Source organism: Chaetodon auriga, chromosome 7 (genome assembly GCF_051107435.1).
Source record: "Chaetodon auriga isolate fChaAug3 chromosome 7, fChaAug3.hap1, whole genome shotgun sequence".
NCBI lineage: Eukaryota > Metazoa > Chordata > Actinopteri > Chaetodontiformes > Chaetodontidae > Chaetodon > Chaetodon auriga.
This window is the reverse complement of record NC_135080.1, coordinates 24,056,069-24,076,703: the sequence shown is the minus strand read 5'-3', so window position 1 is coordinate 24,076,703 and position 20,635 is coordinate 24,056,069. Positions and strand designations below refer to the sequence as shown.

Below are 20,635 nucleotides of genomic sequence, written 5' to 3'. Positions count from 1 at the left end.
AACACATAGCTAGAGGAGCTTTTCATTGGAATTACGTTGGTAATAAAACAGTTAGGAATAAATGTTTATGTAAATGTAAATGATGCTGAGTCACTTCAAACCAGCTAAAAAGTATACTATATATCATCCAGTATCAGCAGCTGTTCATGCAAACTGAGATTTTCCAGTCATAATGCAATCTCCTATTAATTACATATTAGTCACATATGAGATAGAAGAGATAAATCATTTATAAAGGCTCTTTTTCGACATGCTAATTCAGGCTGTTATCAGTAACCTGACCACAGTAGTAGTTACCATGACCACACTGTGGTTCAACAGATAAGCCAGTCAAACTGCAGTGAGTGCAGCAGCAGCAGCAGCAGCAGCAGCAGGAGAGTATTGAAGGGAGGAATAATGGTAGAAGGTGCAGTTAATCCTCCTCACCTCCTTTATCTCCTCTCCCGCCTCGTGAGCATCCAGTCGCTCCCCCCGGGCCTCTTCCTGCTCCGCTGCAGTCATTCATGACACACCTCTCTACTGCTCTCTCTCATTCTTATTCATCCGTATATATATATTACACATCTTGTGCATTTCCCCAATCTGCTGCTATGGTTGAATCCCAGTGGAACACTGGAGCAGTCAACATGCATCGTATACCATGTGTACACTGAAAATCTTTCAAAACTGGAAAGGAACTCAGTAGGAGTAGTTGCAGTAGTTGGTGTATATAATTATGTTGTGCAGCTACATATATTGTCCTACGTAAAGTTTGGAAATGCCTCCAAGTGACTCCGCATCAGTCTGTAAGTAAAGGGAGTCAACAATGTGCAAGAGCAGCCCTTGGTTTAAGGGCTGGAACTGCCAGAATTTTCTATAAAGGCTGTCTTCACCATAACTCTTGTTTCTCACCATGCAACCTGCCTCCCTTTTCTTTCTTTCCAGAGTAACGCCAATGTCCTCCAGCCAAGTGCGCAGCAGCGACGCCTACGTCTTGTTCTACGAGCTGGCGTCCTCCTCACGGATGTGAAGCCTCCTGGAGGACGGCGGGTCACAGCACCGCTCTGACTGACGGACAGACGGATGGAAAATAAGGGTGCTGGTGGAGCCAGGCCAATTTCGGTCTTGCATTTGGACATATGTCACACTCACACACACATGCACAAAGGCGCACACCCCCACCGGCCTGGAGGCTGCTTCTGTCCACTGAGAGAGCTGGAGAGGGCAACACTCTGGAAACCACAGGAACCTGATCTACCAGCCCTGCTTTCTTTCCCTCTCTGTCTTTACTCTCATGTCTTGCTCACTCTGGGTGGAGGTGTGTGTTTACTCTGTGTGAGTGTGTGTGTATGTGTGTGTATGTGTGTGTGAGTGAGTGAGTGAGTGTGTAAGGCTGATACAGGGCAACCGGTGAATCCGTCTCCATCTCAGAAGTCCCTCTCTATGCACTGCAGACTGAACTCTCATCCTGCCCGCGCCTTCGCTTCTTTTTCTTCAACTCTTGATCTTCTTGTTTGCCTCAAACCATTAAAACTGACTTGTTGCAGTTTTTGGACTTTTGTCTGCTTTGAATTCATGTTGTTTTTATGCAGTTTTTTTTTTTTTTTTCCTCTTGTGGCGGGTGTTATTTACCCCAGCACCATGAGCATCATCATCACCACCACCACCACCACCGCTTTGGACTGTGGATAGATTGGATAAATTGTGCTTAGTGTGTGACTGTAAGAGGACTGGTCATGGTTACAAGGAGCTTACAGCCCACCGGCCTGCTTGGTTTTCATGGCTTGCCCTTCCACGGCACTACAACACTCCCATGTCTCTGTCGGCATCTTCTTCACTCTCTTTCTTTTATCTAAGTGGTCGGGAGGCCGGTGGCACTGTGAGCGTTTCAGAGGACAGCCCTTTAACATGTGTTTTATTTCATTTGTTTCTCCTACGTGTGGCTGCTACTGATGTTTTCAAAGTGCTGTGAATGGATGAATGACAGTCCAGTACAGATCTGCTAAGGATTAATAATATAGACAACAATAACGGTAACAATCCTCATCATCGGCATGAGGTCTTTTCTTCCTCTCTTGTTTCATGCCATTGAACAACACGGAAAGAATGTTTTAAAGAAAAAAAAAAACACTATATCTGTATATTTTTATATCCTGATGCAATATAGAGAATGTACTATTCAATGGTGCTGAAAATGACCCATAACTGTTTTCAGTTGGTTTATTTCCCAGGTTTCAAGAGAGAAAAAAAAGTTATTATTTATGCTTACAGGTGAAAATGTGATGAGTCACACTTTTTAACAGTGGCAGTCAAACACATGAGTATATAAATATAAATATATATATGAATAAAAGTTAACAAATCAGTGGTTTTACTTGGAGTCTTTGTCTTGTTTAACATCAGTAGAGAGTGTGCACTGGAGAGCAACTGAAGCTCAGACGTGTTGATGAACAGATGCAGCATTCACACAGGAAGAAGAAACAATGGTGAGTAATGGATACTGACTTCAGATTCAGCAAAGAAAAGAAGAAGACTGACACAAATAAGTCTCAGTTGCTCAGAGCAGATGAGGACTGAACTCCATAGCGGCCACTAGTGTGCAGGTGAGGAACAGCAGGTGTGTAGCAACGAGGCAGCTCCGTGGGAGACTCGGGAGAAAACAACCTTGTCTTCAGGCTGGCGACTGCAAATTCCAAACAGAATGCCTGCGTCATGTGTCTGTAAACACGTGGACGTTTAGCGAGCACACAAGACATGATGAAAAGATGCTGTGTGTTCCATTATGGGAAATGTAGGATCCGGTGTTGACTCACACTAAAAGTCATTATCTCTCAGCCTCTACTGCTTCCATCTTAAACAATCTTTTTTTTTTTTTTTTTTTTTTTTTTTGGGGGGGGGGGGGGGTGTTTTTAGTTAATATTTGTTTACAGTTTCCAGCTGTAAATGCTTTCAGTAACACTGATAATAAAAACAAAAATGTATGTTGAGGTAGATTAAATGTCTCACGATAGAAATTGCATCCAAGCAGTTGAAGTGAGAGAAGATCACCTCCATATAAAGTGGGGTTTTCAGAGCCTTAGTGAGCATGTCATTTGCTCCACTTTATGATATCCCATCATTTTTTAATGATGATGATCATTAAATAATGGTGTTTACAATGAGGAATTCAGCTATTTCCATACAAAATATTGTAAAGCTTTTTATCACTGAATACTCCTGATATTGTGCATTTATTTTGCACCTAAAATAACCCTATTTAATATGAATAATAAGTATTATCACAGTGTAATCCAATTCAATCCATTCAAAGTCTGAGAGTTTATTTGTCTTATGAAACTACTGTACATAGTGGAATCACACTTCTGTGACATAATTCACTGTGGGTAGAGACAGCTCACCCGGCTCTCCTCTCAGCTTAACGCCGCAGAGACACACACCATTTTCTTTTGATGGATCGCTCAGTAATCGTTATGGAAGCGCCGTGGCCTGGCCTACTTCTTGCTGCTCCATTATCCATACGTGGCCTATTTCTATGGTCCGAGCTTTATGGCCTCACAGTGTGATCTGATGCCATGAAAATGTCCAGCAGCCAAGTGTATTTCTATAGGCTGACACCCTGGAGGCTCCCACATCACACTGGAAGGAGTCATCCCCTCAGACAGCAGAAAAAAAAAAAAAAAAAAAAAACTGGTGGAACCTGAGCCACATGCAGTGAAACGTTCACTCATCTTGGATTAGTTCAGGGAGGAACATCCATCATCAGACTGAGGAATTGGTGTCACTTCACTTGGTGGCACACAATCTACAAAATTGGAAATAGAAGTTCTTAATTTTGCACAACATTGTTTTGGCAATTTGAAACTCAGTCACATTTTTCACTCTACCTTTAGTTGCACACTGAGGACTGATTCCACTGCAGGCAATGTGCAAGTGCACATATGAAAGGAAGTCAGCTGGGAGTTCAGTGTGACACACAAAGGAATAAATTCAGAGTTCAGGTGTACTGCAGATCTTTTCTCTGTCCTCACATTTGAACAAACAAGACCTGAAGACTTTAGAGAACAATACACAACAGCACACTGATGCTACAAGTAGTCACAACGTCAGCAAAACCACTCTGAAATTTCAGATGCTCAGAAAATTTCCCGAACATGTATTTGTCTGCAAATTTTCCTGATAATTTCCTTGAAAGTTTCCTGGAAAGAACTATGTAAGTTGGTGTTAACTGCAGGGATAATAGGAATGTCACTGAGACAAAAGCTCAATTTAAGCCCATAACTACATATTCATGTATTATTTATGAATATATGAATGATTTTTATGAACTAGAAAACAGAAACATTCATCTTCACATACGCTGAATTGTGTGATTGCTGACAAATTTCACATTTTTGCATTTTCAGTTGACCTGCTGTGCTCTGACCGAACGACTCTTAAAGGGACAGTACATTTCTCTCTCTTAACTGTTCTGCTATTTATCTGTCGAGATTATTTTGGTGTGAGCTGCAGAGTTCTGGAGATATTAGCTGTAGAGACATCTGTCTTCTCTCAAATATAATGGAACTGGATGTGTGTGTGTGTGTGTGTGTGTGTGTGTGTGTGTGTGTGTGTGCCTGTGTTTGGTCTGACACATGACTCAGTTTATTAACCACAGGCACTTCTTAGGAATTTCTCTGCTGTGAACTTTGAAACTATTTTAACATTACTACTGGCCCAACCCTAATGCACATGCAGGCAAAGCTTTGTTTGTCAGTTTATTCACTCCCAAAGAAACATCAGTGAATCAACAGCAGGGGGTAAATGCACAATTGACATCACATAAGACAAGAGGTTTGTTGAGATTTCAGACTGAAGCTTCGACCCACACTCCGACTGAGGATTCTAAAAACTCTTAACATGGAGGCCTCATACGGTGAGTTATTTTAAGCAGTTTAAAAATACTTTAAAAACTGTATGTGAGTGTGAATGAACTGGAGATCATGAATGCTTGTCAGGTCCAGAGCTAAGCCTGTCCCAAGTGGTCGTGCTGTTACTGGGTGAAAAAAGGAGTGGGAAGAGCACAGCAGGGAACGCCATCCTGGGAAAACCAGCCTTTCACAAAAACACAACTCGCAGCTCCAGAGAGAACGGCACCGTCTTTGGAATACAGGTGAACATACGGGTTTACACTTTGGATTTACATAATTTGAACCAAATCTGGTTTTTACTCACTTAATCTAAATTTGATCAACCAGGTGTCAGTGGTGGACACCCCGGGCTGGCTGTCCCACGCCACCACTCCAGACAGAGTGTCCCAGGAGATCTGCAGAGGTCTGACCCTCTGCAGCCCAGAGCCCCACGTCATCCTGCTGGTGCTGCCCATCACCTTTGGCCAAGAGGAGTGGAAGGCCATGGAGGCCCAGATCAGACTGCTCCAAACCCCCATCTGGCAGCGGGCCATACTCGTCTTTACCCATGGAGACAAGTTAGGTAAACTAATGATCATTTAATTGTGTCTGATATGTTGTCTTGATGGTCACTGTTTGACTATATGTTAGTGTCTCTTTGCTGGGAGTGCTGCCTGGTCTGTTATTGTGTTTGTGTGTTCAATTGTGAAGTCATTTGTTTTGGTCATTCATAATCCCAGTGGTTTCCAGCCTGGGGTGTGGCACCCTGAAAAGGACTCCCAAGATAGATATGAGAGGTCACATCACAAGATGATCAAAAGGATGAATAAGCAAAAAATCCATTGCAGTTTTGTTGCACAAAATTTTATTTTGATGTTTTTTCTTGTGAAATAATGGATTTCACAATTTCAGTTTGTAATGATGGGACCTCTATCTTGTCTTTCTATCCATGCAAGCATAGCATTTAGCTGTGGACTCTTGTTCATTTACTACTACAATAATGGTTCTTTGGCCCCTTCCACTGAGGTTTAACCGGCGAACACATATAAAACAAATACAGAAACAATATACAAACTTCAAAAAAGAGCAATAAAAATTGTAAATAAAAGCACCTCCAGAGAACCATCAAACCCACTCTTCATCAAACTGAAGGCGCTAAAATTCAAGGATTTGGTTGACCTCAACACAATTGAGCTCATGTACAAAGCAAATCAGAATCAGTTACCACAGGGCATCCAAAAGTTGTTTCAAATAAGAGAAAACAATCATAATGTCAGGGGAATATGCATTTTTAAAAAACAACCTGTGCGTACCAACACAAAAATGCACTGTATATCAGTTAAAGAAATTAATCTGTGGAACAGCTGCAGCGAAGAAATGAAAACCTGTAGATCACTAAATAAGTTCAACAAATTTTTCTAAACCACATTCTGAATGGATACAAGAGAGAAACGGAAACATGAATTTATAACAATGGACAATGTGCCTTTTTTTCTGATACATTTTTTTTCTTCTGTGCTGTTCTCCTTCACATGCTCTGACTGATTAAATTATATAAACACAGCAATAAAAGGGTAGGACTAGATAAGTTTTATTAACTTCATCCTACACCCTTTCGAACAAGGTTTGATTATCTATGTTGCTACAGAGCTGTCTCTTTAATTGTTTTGTTTTTTTTGTTTTTCTGTTTTGTTTTGTTTTTTGCCAAAGCACATTGTATATTTTATTTATTTTGTTTTTCTTTTAACCTGTTTGAATAAACAAATCTATGTCTAATTTATATTTTTATATTTTCTAATTTATTTCTGCTGCAGGAGGCCTGCCTGTTCAGGAACACATAAAGCAACAAGGTACAGCTCTTCATTGGCTGCTGGAGCAATGTGGAAACAGGTACCAGGTTATGACCAACCAGTCCAGGACCTCAGAGGCTCAGGTTACAGAGCTCTTTGAGAAGATCCAGAGGATGATGGAGGCTAACAAGCATCCCAGGGTGATCCAGAACAGGATGTACACCCAGCTGAGACAAGATGTGGACATGAAGGACAAGAGGCAGAGAAGACAAAAGGATGTAGAACGGACAGTGATGCACGATAGGAGGCCTATAGAGAGGAAGAAGACCGTCTTGGGATTGCCATATATGGCCAGAGGTAGGTAGGAACTTTGATTCCATATTTCTAATTTTGCCCAAAATCAGTTATCTAAACACTGGAATGAAGTATGTGTAAGCTGTGCAAAGTGTGAAAACCACTGCACTGTGTGTCACTGCAGCACGGCCAGTAAGGCCAGTTGGTTTTAAGCCTGTTCTTGGCCTCATCCTGCTGGGAAGGAGGAAGTCAGGGAAGAGCTCAGCAGCTAACACGATCCTGGGCAGAGAAGAGTTCCAGGTCGCCAAAAAGACCATCAGGTGCTCTGTTGGCCATGGGACAGTATCAGGGTGGCCTGTCTGGGTGGTGGACACACCTGGGTGGAGTCTGTTTGGTCTCGCCAGTCCCAAGCAGGTCAAGTTGGAGATCAGTCAGAGCCCCTCCCTCTGCCCTGTGAGGAGCAAAGTGTGCTTCCTGTTGGTTGTGCCGGTGGGCTCGTTCAAAGAGAAAGACAGGAAAGCTGTGGAGAGCTACCTCAGCATCTTGGGAAATGATGTGTGGAGAAGAACTGTGGTGTTGTTCACCTATGGAGAGGAGCTGAGAGGAAGGACATCGGAGGAATACATCAAGATGAAGGGGGAGCCTCTGCAGTGGGTGCTGGACAGATGTGGCCACCGGCATCACGTGTTTGACCCAAACACACAACACCAGACTCAAATGAATGAGCTGCTGCAGATGGTGGAAGAACTATAGAAATGATGGAAATATGACAAAGAGAAAGAAAATATGGGGAGAGCTTTTATTGACTAGCACTTTATCTAACCTACCTCTACCCCTTCATCAGAGAACAAGCATCTATTGTTCTTTGTTAAAGTTATTGTTTTAGGATGTCAACTATTTCACTCGATTCCATCAGCTGATCAGCACTCCTCTGCCAGTCTACCTTCGTCCACTTTATTGTCATATGTCTTGTAGTTGTCACTGTTTTGTTTTTTTTCCATTTAAGACTTCTATTGCTGCTGCTGCTGCTGCTGCTGCTGCTGCTACTAAGTTATTTTCCATGTTTGTGTTAAAAGTCAACGTTTTCCCATTTCCATATTGAGTTTGACTCCAGAACAGCACCACTGTTGGACACTATCGAAACATATGAGCTAATGATTCTGCGTCCCTGTCACAAAAAACAGCTTGTTGGAGCTATGAGCTTTATTGTTTTTGTCTGTATTGATCTCCTTCCTCAATAAAGTTGTATTTAATCAAATGATCTCAATCAGACTGACTTAAAACCAGGAGCCAGATGTGTTAGTTCAGGAGTACTGGACTATGCCCTGCAGCAAGCTTTAGTGAGTGTACTGATAGTTTGTTATATCTGTGCTGATGCCCCGCCTGGTGTGATTGGTGGTTGTAGCTCCTGTCCTCCAGGTGGAGGCAGTGTAGGACAAACAGGCAGAGTTGACTTTCGCGAGGTCGTCACGGAAAGGGGAAGATGAAGAAGCAGTGATGCAGCTCGTGTGTTATCAGGGTTAAGATGTGTCTGTTGTCACAGCTGTTTATTGAACAGTGAGATCTCTGTGAAGAAGGTGAAACATCACACTGAAATTAAGGTGTGTTAAAAAGGCCTTTGACATTTTCTGGATTTAAAACTTCTTTGACTGGTAATATGCTGATAACACATGAGCCTTTGGTTTATTTCGTGAAGCCTGGTTCTCCCTCACAGGTGCTTCACTTGTTGCCTAATAGGCCTCTTGTCAGGACTGTGGGGATGTTTACCGACTGAGCTCTGTTAACACCTTCTGACTCTCCTGTTCCGTTGAGTCTCTGAAGGTGGTATAGGTCACTGCTTTATGGCCTGCATTGCTTATATACACTCACCAACAGCCAAATAATAAAGACTATGCCATAATAATAAGAATACTCCTGGATCATACAAAATAACAATCATCATCATCATCATCATCATCATCATCATCAATCATCATCATCATCATCATCAATCAGTGGATCAGGGTTTTAGCTGAACAGTTTTCCAGACTATGTGTGTGGGAGTTGTTTAAGTGGATATCTCTCTTCATCCACCATGATTCGATTGTTACTGTACTCATAGAGAGAACCACGTTACTCCTCAGAGACACGTGTGTTGAAAGGTACATAAGAAACCTCCGTTATAACTTTCCCCAAGTAAGTGAAAACAAGGCCCTCTGGAGAATTTTAAACCCAAATTCAATGCTTCGAAGTGAAGCAAACAACTTGGTTTGATGAGTTCAGAGAACAATGAGTTTTTACATATTTTCAACACGCGTGCAAGTTCTGAAATGGTTCCACACAGAAGGAACACAAGTTAACACAACTTTCCCACTTTGTACTGAATCACAGCTAAATGTTTTCTATTGTGAAGACTCATTGACTTATCAACAAAGTGTTTGTTGCCAGACCTAAAGTTTTTACTTTAGATGCTAATAATTTCCATTTCAGTGTTCAAACAACTTTTTTTTTAATAATCTTCATCTATGGAAAATAACACGACTTGGCCAGTTTACAGTGTAACATCAGTCTTTACATGTCTAAACAACACAGAATCTTCTTCATCACCTTTAGCATTCCTCTTTGAAATTAATAAGAACAGATAGCTGCTGGCAAACTGCAGTGAACATAAGAAATGAGAAAGGTGAAAAAATAAGAAAAAATAAAGAATAAAAATAAATAAAAAATAAGAAAATAGCACTCAAAATCACACAAATCTACTCGGATCTCAATGTATCTCTTTCATGCTCATTCTTGTGAACTCGAATGAGTGATCTGATGACTGCAGAGATTGAAGGAGTTTATTACTATTATTTATTATTGCAAAACTTCATCTCGCAAGAGGTTGAGTTGGGGTGGCATCAAGTTAAGAGGCAAAGTGTCAGCCAAAGTCTGTGGGTGGAGGAGGGGCAGCAACTGATGTCAGGGGCAGACAGACTGCGGGGCTGCAGGTGCCTGCAAAATTCTGCAAGTAAAGGCTGGGGATGGAGCTGGCTGGTGCTGGCTGGGGGTGCTGCTGGCTACCAGAAGAAGCAGGTGAAGGCTGGGACCACAGCTGCTGGTTGGAGCTGTAGATACATGTGCATTCTGAGGCTAAATATGTCTGGCTGGTGCTGGAGCTGAGTGAAGGAGAAGGAGAGTAAGGGGAATGCTGTCAGCTGCAATCTGCCAGAATGGGCAGGTGGAGGAGAGGCTTTCTGCAGAGACTGACGGGTGTAAGAAGAGATGGTTGCTGTGGAGCGGAGGTAGAGGTTGGATGTGTGGCTATGTACAAAGGACTGGAGGATGGCGGAGGTTGCAGGTGGAGTGGGGCTGTTCAGCTGTCTAAAAGAAGTTATAGGTGGAGGTTTGGGCTGCAGCTACCTGAGTCTGAGCGGTTGGTGCTGAGGGTACCTGGAAGAGGCTTCAGGCAGGAGCTGGAGGTTCAACATGAATCTGATTGCTAGAATATGCAGGTGGAGATTTGTGCTGCAGCTGTCTTCTAGAATCTGCAGGTGGAGGAGGTAGGTGGAGGTTCAGGCTACACGTGTCTTGCTAGTATCTGAAGGTGTAGAAGAAGGCTGCAGGTTGCTGGCACAGGCTGCAGGCAGGATCTGGAGGCGGCTGTGGGTGAAGGTTTTGTTTGCAGCCATTTGAAATAAATCATTTGAATTGTGTGATGTTGGTCTTTAACCCTTTCAAATCTGGCAGAGGTGTCATGAGTGATGCGTCTGCGGGATGCCATTTATACTTCATTGTCATACTTAGACCATGGAGATAAATAGGATGAATACTTATTGCAAATGGTACAAGACTATAACGAAAGAACAGAACAAAAATGCAGGCGGTGGACAGTATTAACACCTACCACAATGTGCAACAAATGAGCCAATGAAAAGTACTAAATGAATTGCTACAGTTACAGCTGGAGCAGCAGAAGCACAGATATTTATTAAATAATAAGTTAGGATAAATTAATACGTAAAATATAAAAATACAAAAATAATACTTCAATAATAAATCAACTGTCACAATTATGTATATTTAGTAAAACGATTTCATAAGAAAACAATCTCAGGTTGTTCCTCTATATTTATTTATTTAAAGCAATCTAAGTTTAAGGATCGACCCCTTGCTATTGGTTCATCGGGCGTCTCCTCCAACCAATAAAAGCTCTCTACATGAAACACATCCGCGTGACGAGGAAGTTCAACACAAACAGGCTAACGCTGTGGACTGTTATTAGCCACATTAGCTTCCGTCCCTCTGTCTGTCGTCACTGGCGCTTGAAAAGAACTTGCTACTGCTGTTATTTAATTATTAATATGAAGATGTCACTGGCGCAAAATAGCTGAGAAGTTTCTACAACTCTAAGTTAATTCCACTGTGACAGGTGCTCAGCTGGAGGAGGTCGGCTAACATAATGATTTGTGCCCTGGTTTGTGGAGCTGTGTTGTTTCCAGGACTTTTCTACAGCTTCAGGAAAATACTGAAGTACAGTTTCACACGCTGGAGTGATGCCGACGTGGTTTCTGTCAGTGAGAGGTCAGCAGCGCCGACACGAGCCGCTCACCTCACCGAACCCCGTTACCTCATGCGCCTGTTTAATGTTGTCTTCCCGTTCTGTTAATTTACATACAGTGTGGAGCTTTACTTCTGTTAGTTCATATAAAGAGCTGGTACATACGGCACTTAATGCGAATGAATGTATGCATTGGTGCGATAAGCAAGACATCAAGTGAATTAGACTGCATTTCAATGGAGTTTCGGGTTAACGATACGTGGTTTTTGTCCAGTTCTATTTTTGTGCATGACTAAGAAACTTTGTCATTTTTGCCGGCTCTGTGTCTTTAGGCTGGTGTCTGCCATCCATGCATCTTTGGCTACAGCAGCTGGAGTCACAGTGGTGACATCCTGCACGGACACCATGACTGACAGGTGAAAGAATCGCATGTGAATTTAGAGCTTTTGTCGCTATGAAGGACATTTATACTTAAAATGAGTGAATCAGCCTCTTGAGCCATGTGCAGCAAAGCAGCACACAATAAATCAGTAAGTACGTTTACTGTCTTTTCTCATCATGTTTATTATATTTACAATGCTAATTGGACCATACAGTCACTGGTTGGTCAATGGGTTCGTTCTGTTTGGAGCTCCCTACATGGTCCATGACATCTACGCCATGTATCTGAGCCACTACCATATTCAGAAGGTCAGAGGTCAGTCCAGGTCAGACAGCAGCCACTCTCTTCAGACAGTCAAGGCTTTCCTCATGAAGGACTGGACGTTGGTCCTCCATCACCTGGTGCTGCTTCTCATTTTCATGCCCATCACTCTGGTGAGTCTGGGGAGGAATCATGATCATACTCACAGTGCGTTCATAGATGTAATTCGTTTGTTTGGCAGGAATGAACACACTGTGTCTGATTTACAGTTCTTCAGAAGAGGACTGGGTGATTTCTTCGTTGGCTGCCTGTTCACCACAGAGTTCAGCACTCCTTTTGTCTCCATAGGAAAGATTCTCATCCAGGTGAACCATCTGGACGATATTATAAATTTCCCTGCAGAGACTGTCACAGCTGTACCAGCCACTGTTTTCACACTGTTAGGATATGATTTACAACCATAGAGCTGTTCCACAGCCCCATCTGGCACATGGATGTTTGAATAGTTGAAGGTCTGAGGAACATACCAAGCTTGTTCCAGCTCTGTCTCAGGGACAGTATTACATTGTGTCATTTCCTGTGGGCACATTTCTCGGCAGTGACTTAACACCAGTTGAACTTCGGAAAATTGGCAGCTGTGACAAGTTTGAGCTCAAGCGGGTTGTCCATTAATCACAGGGTCAAAGTGTCCTTGGGACAAACTCCGAACCCAAAACTGCTCCCGATGGTCAGATCGGCACCTCGCACTGTAGCTCACTGCCATGGTTGTGTCAGTCAGAGGCCAATTGTAAAGCGCTTTGGATAAATGCAATTCAAACTGATCAGCTGCTACTTAAGTCGCAGTACCAAAGTGCTTTTGTTGTCAGATTTTTGTCTTTGACACCCACCTGTGTGTGTGTAATAAAGATTCAAAGATCCACAGAGTTGTTGTCATACTCCTCTTCACGTTCCTTCCTTCTCGTGTCCAGCTGGGCCTTGATGACACCAGGCTGCACAGAATCAACGGCATCATTGTCCTCTTGAGCTTCTTCACGTGTCGGATCCTGGTCTTCCCCTTCATGTACTGGATGTACGGCCGGCAGTTTGGGATTCCCCTGCACAGAGTGGCCTTCCATCTGCCCCTGCAGTGCAATGTGGGTAATTTGATGATCCTGGCTCCACAAGTCTACTGGTTTATCCTGCTGCTGAGGAAAGCGAACAGACTGTACCTGCGGCACAAGACGAGGAAGGAAGATGGAGGCAATGACAGAGCGAGGATAGACTGAAGAGTCCACCTGTTTATACAACAAGCTGGTCGTACACTGAGACTAATGATGTGAGAATGAGGGCCACTGTTAGGAAGAAATATACTGATTTCAAGAATAACCAATCATATTAACTGTAATTTTATGAGGCAGTATTTTGCAGAACAGTGGTAATTTGAGACTGAAGTTACAAAAAATACTATTCTTTGAGAAAAAAGTGTGTATCGTCAAAAAAAATATATTTCACAAGATAAATTGTACTTTTCAGAAAATTGTCAACTTTATTTTCAGAGTATTATTTTACTTTTTTCCCAAAATATTTCAATGTTTTCTGTCACTGTGTCCCCTAACTGTTGCCCTAATATCATCAGACACTTCACTCAGTCCAGCATTATGTAGATTTTATCTGTGAATTTTGTCAGATGTTACTGTGAGAAAACTGTCTCAAATCCTGTGTTACAGCTAGTACAACACACTGTTAAAGCGTTACTATCTGCAGAGAATATTTTTGCATCAACAAAGCAATGACTCTTTAATTAATAAACATATTAAATTATGTATTGTTATTGTGTTGTCCTGAAGGGTTTGGTGATGACTGCGAGGGGACACAGTGTGCATGTCCCTAAAAACACAAGGAGCCCCAGGTGTACAGTAGATATATTTGTACACTTTACTTACAGATTTATCCTCTAGCTCAAATTAATGAACAGAAAGACGTTTACTGTGATGTATTGGTGTTTTATTCACTCCTTAACTATCTGTGAATTAGCCAAGTGCAATGTATGACATTGACAACTGACAGTATGTCCTCATTTTATCAGCAAAGAGAATCCGAGCATTTCAGAAGCTTAATTCTCCTGGGGAGACATGAAAAATCAGTGTGTCTTAAGCTGCCGATGACACAAGCTGAGCAATCTTCTGCTGCAGCACAGCCTTCATCTCCTGGTTCTCCAGGTTATCTGTGATGGTGGAGAAGAAGTGTCGGGTGTTGTCGCTCTCCAGCGGGCTGCTGCTTTGAGGGAAAGCAGCCATGATGGCCTCATAGTGGCTGAGGATCTCCAGACTGGACAGGAACAGTTGTTCACACTGGCCTCCTGGCATCATCACCTGGGAGAAAGAGATTAACACTGAGACTCTTCATCCAGATTGAGCAAATTACATTAGAGGATGCTGTTCTATATTTTGGGAACTTTTTGCCATCAAAATATCATCTGTTGGCATCTTATTTCTGAAATATTGGTCTTTTGACTTTGAGGAACTCAACTATTCACACTCTGTGTAAGGCAAAATAAGTTGTAGGCAAACAACTTTAAATTACTATTTGTTTGATTCTCAACTGAAGATCATTTTTGTTATTGGTGGTTACACAAAAAAAGTCTAACTCCATGATATTCAGCTAAGGGTCACTGTTGCGGACAGTTTACCACTTGCAGGTTCCACCTGCATCACAGGTGATAGTGGATACTAAAAATCCACTAAAGATCAGAATCTAGAGAGTATGACATTTAATGATTCATACCTGGATGTGCTGAACATGGCAGAAGAGCTGGCTGAGAACAAAAAGGACTTCCTGGCAGGGAACGGTCTCCTCCTCTTCCATTTGTGACTCTTCTGATTTCAGAGGGGAGTCTTCTGCTTGTTCACTGTCTTTGTGAGAGTCTTTGGACGTTTTAGGAGATCTGATTGAAGCGCATGAAGGGTTGGAGTCTCTCAATGCTGGTGTTTTGGGAGACGTCAAAGCACCAGATGAAGGAAGAGGCAGCTTGGCTCTTACCGAGCTCATCATCTCCCTCACAGCGTGGGCGTATAACCTGCCGACGTGTGCCCAGCCATCCGCTGACAGCCAGTGGGAGCAGCTGGACCCGCACAGCAGCTGAAGGACTCGAAGCAGGAGGACAGACAGGCGGAGCTCACAGGAAAACCTCCTCAGATCCAGGAGTGGAAGATACTCCACATACTCCAAGGAGAAGGGGACGTGGAGGCGGCCTGAGATGATCAGCTCCCTCAGGACTCTCAGCAGTCTGGTCCACTGGGAGACGCAGCACCAGGGCAGGATCTGGGTCAGAGCCACCAGCAGGCCTTTGCTGAACATACCGACATGGTCGAGCCGCCGCTGGTCCAGAGAGAGATGGGACAACATGGTGGACTGCAGGGAGTCCGATATGGAGCAGCACTCCATCCAGGCCAAAAGACCTGTACCCTGGCCATACTGAGGCAGATCCAACCCCGACCACTCCTACAGAGGAGGGAGACATAAACAAATATACATTAGCAGGAATAGTTACACAATGACAAAGAAACAAAAACGAGACAGTGCTAAAGTTGAATGATCAAATTAAATGATACAATCGTCTTTTTTATTTATTCAGTAACAAACAGTGTCAGCTGTGAGCAGCAGTGATTAATCCCGCTGTCAGCTGGTCTGGTCCAGCTCAAAGCACAAAGTTCACACAGCTTATCATCAACTATTTGTAGATTAATTTACAGCATTTCTACAACAAACAACACGCAACAAACAGAAGACCTTGGCTGGATTCAAAAGGTCAGCGGTGCACAACTGAGCCACCAACACGTCATTCTGTTTTAATGTGGAATTGTCAGAGCCCAGTAAGTGATGATGACCAGAGGCTACACGCACTTTACTTTTAACTAAATAATTACTCCAATTATTTCATTGTCAAAATAATTAATTTTCAATTAATTGACTAACTGAACCTTCACTCAGGCCCACCTGTCATTAGTTTTCATGCAGTTAGTTATTAGTGACTGAGTGATCAAAGCTCCCTGCTCTGCAAACTGGATTTCATAGATAAAAGAGGTTATGATGATAGTTCATTATAAGAGACACATTATGCAAACGGATGTTGCATTTAGGCATGAACTCTTTTGTGGGGAGTCTATGCATAGATGATGATACCTTGCTGTTGTCAAGATTAAGTCAAATCCAGAGGAGTTCTTACCTGCTCGGGCAGATCACACACAGTCAGCAGACACAAGGGAACCTCATTTTTAAAGTGCTCCCCCCAAACTGGCTTCAGGTGGAAACGAACAGTCCAGTCCAGTTCCTCCATCTTGTTGTAGAGCCAGAAAAGAGCTCTGGACCAGCTGCTGGGGACGGCTGCCACCTCTGCACCCACCACCTGCCCCAGTGTGGTCAGCACCGACACCAGCAGCTCCTTGGTTTCCATGGACCAGTGGTAGGCAGTGCCCTCTGATGGCTGCTCCCAACACCTTGTAGAGATTTTGATGGATATATTGTGAAATGAAGGTGAACAGTTCAGGAATTAAACAATGGAATAATAGAAGGTATGTGGATCTGGACTGAAGGCCATAAAAACGCTCATCAAACAAACCTGAGCGTCTGGTTGAGCAGCTGGGACAGGACATAGAGGAGGGGAAAGGGAGAGCAGTCCAACACCCAGTGACGAGACATGTCTGCTTCCTGGATGTCCACAGACAAAGCAGTGTGGAGAAGCTGCAGACTCAGCTCTATATCAAAGAAGCTTTGACCTGGACGGAATACAAAGAATGAAGTTGGAGGAGACAGGGTCAAAATGATTTCCTTTACATAAACACATGATGGAAACATTTCTCACAAGGATTCCTGACAGCTGCACTAATCAGTATAGTTTACATTAACAACTACATGTGACATGTAAAGTGCTGCTTCAAAGGACAAACCCACAGATAATTATGACCTGACAGTGCAGCTCCACAGAGTGTTTGTGTTTGTCACACCAGTGCTGATACTTCTTTAGTGAAGCTGATAATAGCCATTTTAAAAACAGTAAGCTGTTATCATGGAGGATTCTCTTGAGCATTACTGATATGTACTCATTAAAAGGCTGATATCAGCATCACACTGGTCTAGCTGTCTCATTAACATGCCATTTATAGGTGCATATGTGCACTTCTGAAACTGAGAAGATTCCTAAACTAATATTTAAGCCTGGAAGGAGATAAATTAGCAATTAATGAAGTTTTAAAACATGAATATCACAGGACTCTCACCCATCGTGGACAGGTTAGGCAGGACGAAGATGTTCACAACCTCCTGAGGTGGCACAAAGCTTTGCCTCCTTGCTTCTCCCTCAACCGTCATGACAGGCATCATCAGCAGACCCAGACACTTGAGGAGCTGCTCTTTTTCATTGGCTGCCAATGACTTGGTCCTGATGATGTCCTGTAGACACCTGCAGAATAGACCACTGCCACTCAGAGCATCTGTTCCTTCACCTACACTTTCCTCTGCCTCTTCTCCATCATTTTGAGTTTCATCTTTTCTTTCCCTCTGTCCTCTGAGTCCAGGCAGCTGCTGCAGGATCTTAGCCATAAGAGAGAAAGCACCTTTATTGAAAACAGCTGAATGACAACAAGACTTAACAGCGGCCTCTGGGTTCTGAAATGCAACTCTCGCTACTAAAGAGACCGCCGTGTTCAGATTGCCCTGTGATGCCGCTGCTGACGCTCCACCTCCTTGGATGATGCAGTTGAAGGCCATGTTGAGCTCCTGTTCAAACCCGTCAGTCACGGCAGAGGGGACAGAACACCCAAAGAACCCTCTGCTGGACAGTCTAAGCATGGCAGCCAACGCTTTGTTCTTGTCTTTTAAGGAAAGGGCAGAGAAAATGTCTGCGATGACTTTCATCAGCTTCCTGCAGTAGCTCAAATTTGTTCTCTCACTGTGGAGTTTGCTCATGAGGGTGGAGGTCAGCTTGATCAGCGTGTCGCACTGCTGGAAGGCTGCTTGGTTCTTTTCCAAGCAGTCCACCCAGTGGTCCTCACAGGCAGCCCAGCTCTTCTCACTGGCAAATAACATCGCAAAGTTCTGATAGTCATCCAGGCGGTGACTGATGATGATCGCCGTGACCCTTGCTTTCACCTCTGGGCTGCTCTCTGTAGCAGGAAAAGCCAGTGACTCCAGCAAACCTCTGAGTATATTCTCAGTCGTTTCAGGCACGTCTGCTTTCTGTAGAGCTGTCAGGACCCTCTGGACACTTTGTTCTAGTTTGAATGCTGAGTAGCTAGGATTGGTGCTGTCACACGCTTTCACAAGTCCACTGCTTTGCCAAAACTGAGCAAGTTCTGTTATGATCTTCAAGGCTTCACCAAGCTTCATCCGGCTGGCTTGAAACTGAGATGGTGTGTGAGAAGCACGTAGGTCTCTCTGAGCCTCCCGAATAAGTTCAGGACTCAGTTTCTCATCATTTCTTTCTCTGATGCTGGCGACTTTAGACAGGATGTGTATCTTCTCTTTGGGTGAAAGGATGACTGCTTGGTCTATCAGGAAGGTTGTGTAAAGAGCATCAAGAGAAACAGAGAGGGCCTGGAGGCAAAGGTCTGTTGTAGATATGTGATCTTTAATGTCTTTAAGTGCTTGAAGGAGAATGTGCAGAATATCAGTGGGTGGTGACAATGCTGGCAGATCTGATGGGTCTATCTTTAACCTCTTGGCAGCCCGAGGGGACAGACTGGAAGACTTAGAGGAGAGATGAGTTAACTGTCTAGCAAACATTGTCTCTATGCTATCCTCTCCTCCCACTTTCCCCTCATCTAGGCCTTTCCACAGTTCCCACCACACCTGGAGAAAAAGTTGGGCATCATCCTCTCTAACAGGGCTGCTCCTCACATGTTGCACTAGCCTTTCAAGCTCAGTGCAGATCTGAGAGTGAGGAAGATGTAAGAGGAAACTGGTAAATGTCTGAGCAGCTGCCATCGACTTCACCACTTCCAGTAAGACAACATGGTTGACCTCAGGGAGACTGTTCTGGAGGGGGAAGAAAGGGTTCTCCCTCCAGGCCACCTCCACGTCCTCTCCAGTCTCCCTGCACAACAGCTTCAACCACACAACACAAACTACTTTCTTTATCCAGCTGGCAGATGTTGTGGTGGGATATGCATTGAGTTTTTCTTGTCGGCAGATTTCTCTGACTGCCTCCAGGACTGGATGTCCCACCCTGCTCCAGTCAGCCTTCTGAAGGGAGGACAGGGATGCGGGGAGACATAGCTTTTCAGCCAGGAGGAAAGCACCCTGAAGAACAGCTGAATCTGAAAACACGAGAGCAGACGTCAGAACTACGTAAAGGAACAATGTTCCATTATTTCAAAGAAATGGCATAAAAGAATAGCAATGCACTGCCAACAAAGCAATTCCATAACTGTGAAAGCTAACAGGAAACAACTAGGACTGTAATGAGCACTTATTTCTATTATCAATTGGTGATTATTGCCTAATGGTTTTATCTATAAAATGCCATACAATAGTGATAAATGTCCCTCATCATCTCCCAGTCGGAGGTGGCGTGTTCAAAAAGACAAAGGTGGAACAGTACATTCTTTAAATAAGACAGGAATGAAAGCAGCAAATCCTCAGATTTAAGAAACAGAAATCAGATTATTGTTTCGCTTGTAAAAACACTGAAAACAGTAACTGATTACAATAAACCACTAACTTTCTGTAGATTGACTAACTGATTAATGGACGATTCACTGTTTCAGCCCCTCAACATTTATTGATATAACAGCAATAAATAACCGTTTACTATAACTGCTGACAAAAAACTTAGTTTCACCTTATTTTGTAATCTGCAAAAACGTGTATCTGGTGGTATATGTCATATCTTCTGTTACAGGAATCGTTTATAGCCTATTTTGAACTCATCATAGGACTAACTAACTCGAAATGTTTTCATTGGTTTCGCCAATTATGCCGAGTTTCAGACCGTTTCATCTGACTGTAGCTAGATTCGAAAAATAGACTCCACTCTTATTTTTGTTGATAAGCAGCCAAATTAAAAAGAAAAGACCTCAAATTAAATGGAGCGTCGTGTTTTCCATATAAGGAAGACATATTTCAGAAAAAGCTATATTACAGAAAAACTTCACGTTACCTTTGTTCATCATCAACGTCACAGCTGCTGGATGCAGGCAAGATACTTGATTTACGTTAGCAAGCTAATTTAGTCCGGTTTTCAAAGCCTATTCATGAGCTGCTGCGAAGAGTGTCGGTCCAAACAGTCTACCAAGTCCACCAAATCACTGCCACTACTACGCAGCCTGTCAAACAGATAAAGTCCGTCAATATCATAGGCTTTTTCACAGCTTCACAGCAGCATGTTAACGATTTCGTATGGAGCGCTTCCGCTGTTCCGCATCCGCGTGTCCAATCACAAGAGGGACCCGCTGCTGTCAGCTGGTCAGGTACCTTCACAGCGCCGCCACAGGACGGAGTCGGTACTGTAGCCTTGATGGCGTAAACACGGCACCGACTGATCAGTCCT

The 20,635-nt window shown here is 43.2% G+C and overlaps 3 protein-coding genes across 6 annotated transcripts in view; 2 read left to right on the top strand and 1 right to left on the bottom strand.

Annotated features, from left to right (window-relative positions):
- usp2a (ubiquitin specific peptidase 2a) overlaps positions 1–2,344 on the top strand; it is a 40,992-nt gene extending 38,648 nt beyond the window's left edge. For all 4 annotated transcript variants that reach the window (XM_076734770.1, XM_076734769.1, XM_076734772.1 and 1 more), the window contains one exon: positions 925–2,344. In XM_076734770.1, coding sequence (XP_076590885.1) covers positions 925–1,009 — 85 coding nt within the window. In that variant the 3' untranslated portion in view covers positions 1,010–2,344. The remainder of the gene's footprint in view (positions 1–924) is intronic.
- An 8,790-nt stretch (positions 2,345–11,134) lies between these two features.
- LOC143323735 (TLC domain-containing protein 3A-like) lies at positions 11,135–13,909 on the top strand. Its single transcript, XM_076735753.1, has 5 exons — positions 11,135–11,491; positions 11,801–11,884; positions 12,065–12,284; positions 12,381–12,476; positions 13,080–13,909. The coding sequence occupies exons 1-5, from the start codon at positions 11,370–11,372 to the stop codon at positions 13,374–13,376; spliced, it is 819 nt and encodes a 272-aa protein (XP_076591868.1). The 5' UTR covers positions 11,135–11,369; the 3' UTR covers positions 13,377–13,909.
- A 166-nt stretch (positions 13,910–14,075) lies between these two features.
- gemin4 (gem (nuclear organelle) associated protein 4) lies at positions 14,076–20,513 on the bottom strand. The gene is made up of 6 exons (XM_076735752.1): positions 20,246–20,513; positions 17,367–19,403; positions 16,709–16,865; positions 16,316–16,586; positions 14,875–15,591; positions 14,076–14,462 (listed from the first exon to the last, which is right to left on the bottom strand). Exons 1-6 carry the CDS (start codon positions 20,256–20,258, stop codon positions 14,241–14,243), a joined length of 3,417 nt encoding a protein of 1,138 aa, XP_076591867.1. The 5' UTR covers positions 20,259–20,513; the 3' UTR covers positions 14,076–14,240.
- Positions 20,514–20,635: the final 122 nt, after the last annotated feature.

Bases quoted from the DNA above. Each gene is read 5' to 3' on its own strand.
- gemin4 (XM_076735752.1), bottom strand. The intron at 16,866-17,366 runs GTGAGAGTCCTG...TATTCCGTCCAG, and splicing joins GCCTAACCTGTCCACGATGG to GTCAAAGCTTCTTTGATATA. The intron at 14,463-14,874 runs GTATGAATCATT...TCTTTCTCCCAG, and splicing joins GCCATGTTCAGCACATCCAG to GTGATGATGCCAGGAGGCCA.
- LOC143323735 (XM_076735753.1), top strand. From the start codon at position 11,370: ATGATTTGTGCCCTGGTTTGTGGAGCTGTGTTGTTTCCAGGACTTTTC. The intron at 11,492-11,800 runs GTCAGCAGCGCC...CTGTGTCTTTAG, and splicing joins GTGGTTTCTGTCAGTGAGAG to GCTGGTGTCTGCCATCCATG. The intron at 12,285-12,380 runs GTGAGTCTGGGG...TCTGATTTACAG, and splicing joins TTTTCATGCCCATCACTCTG to TTCTTCAGAAGAGGACTGGG.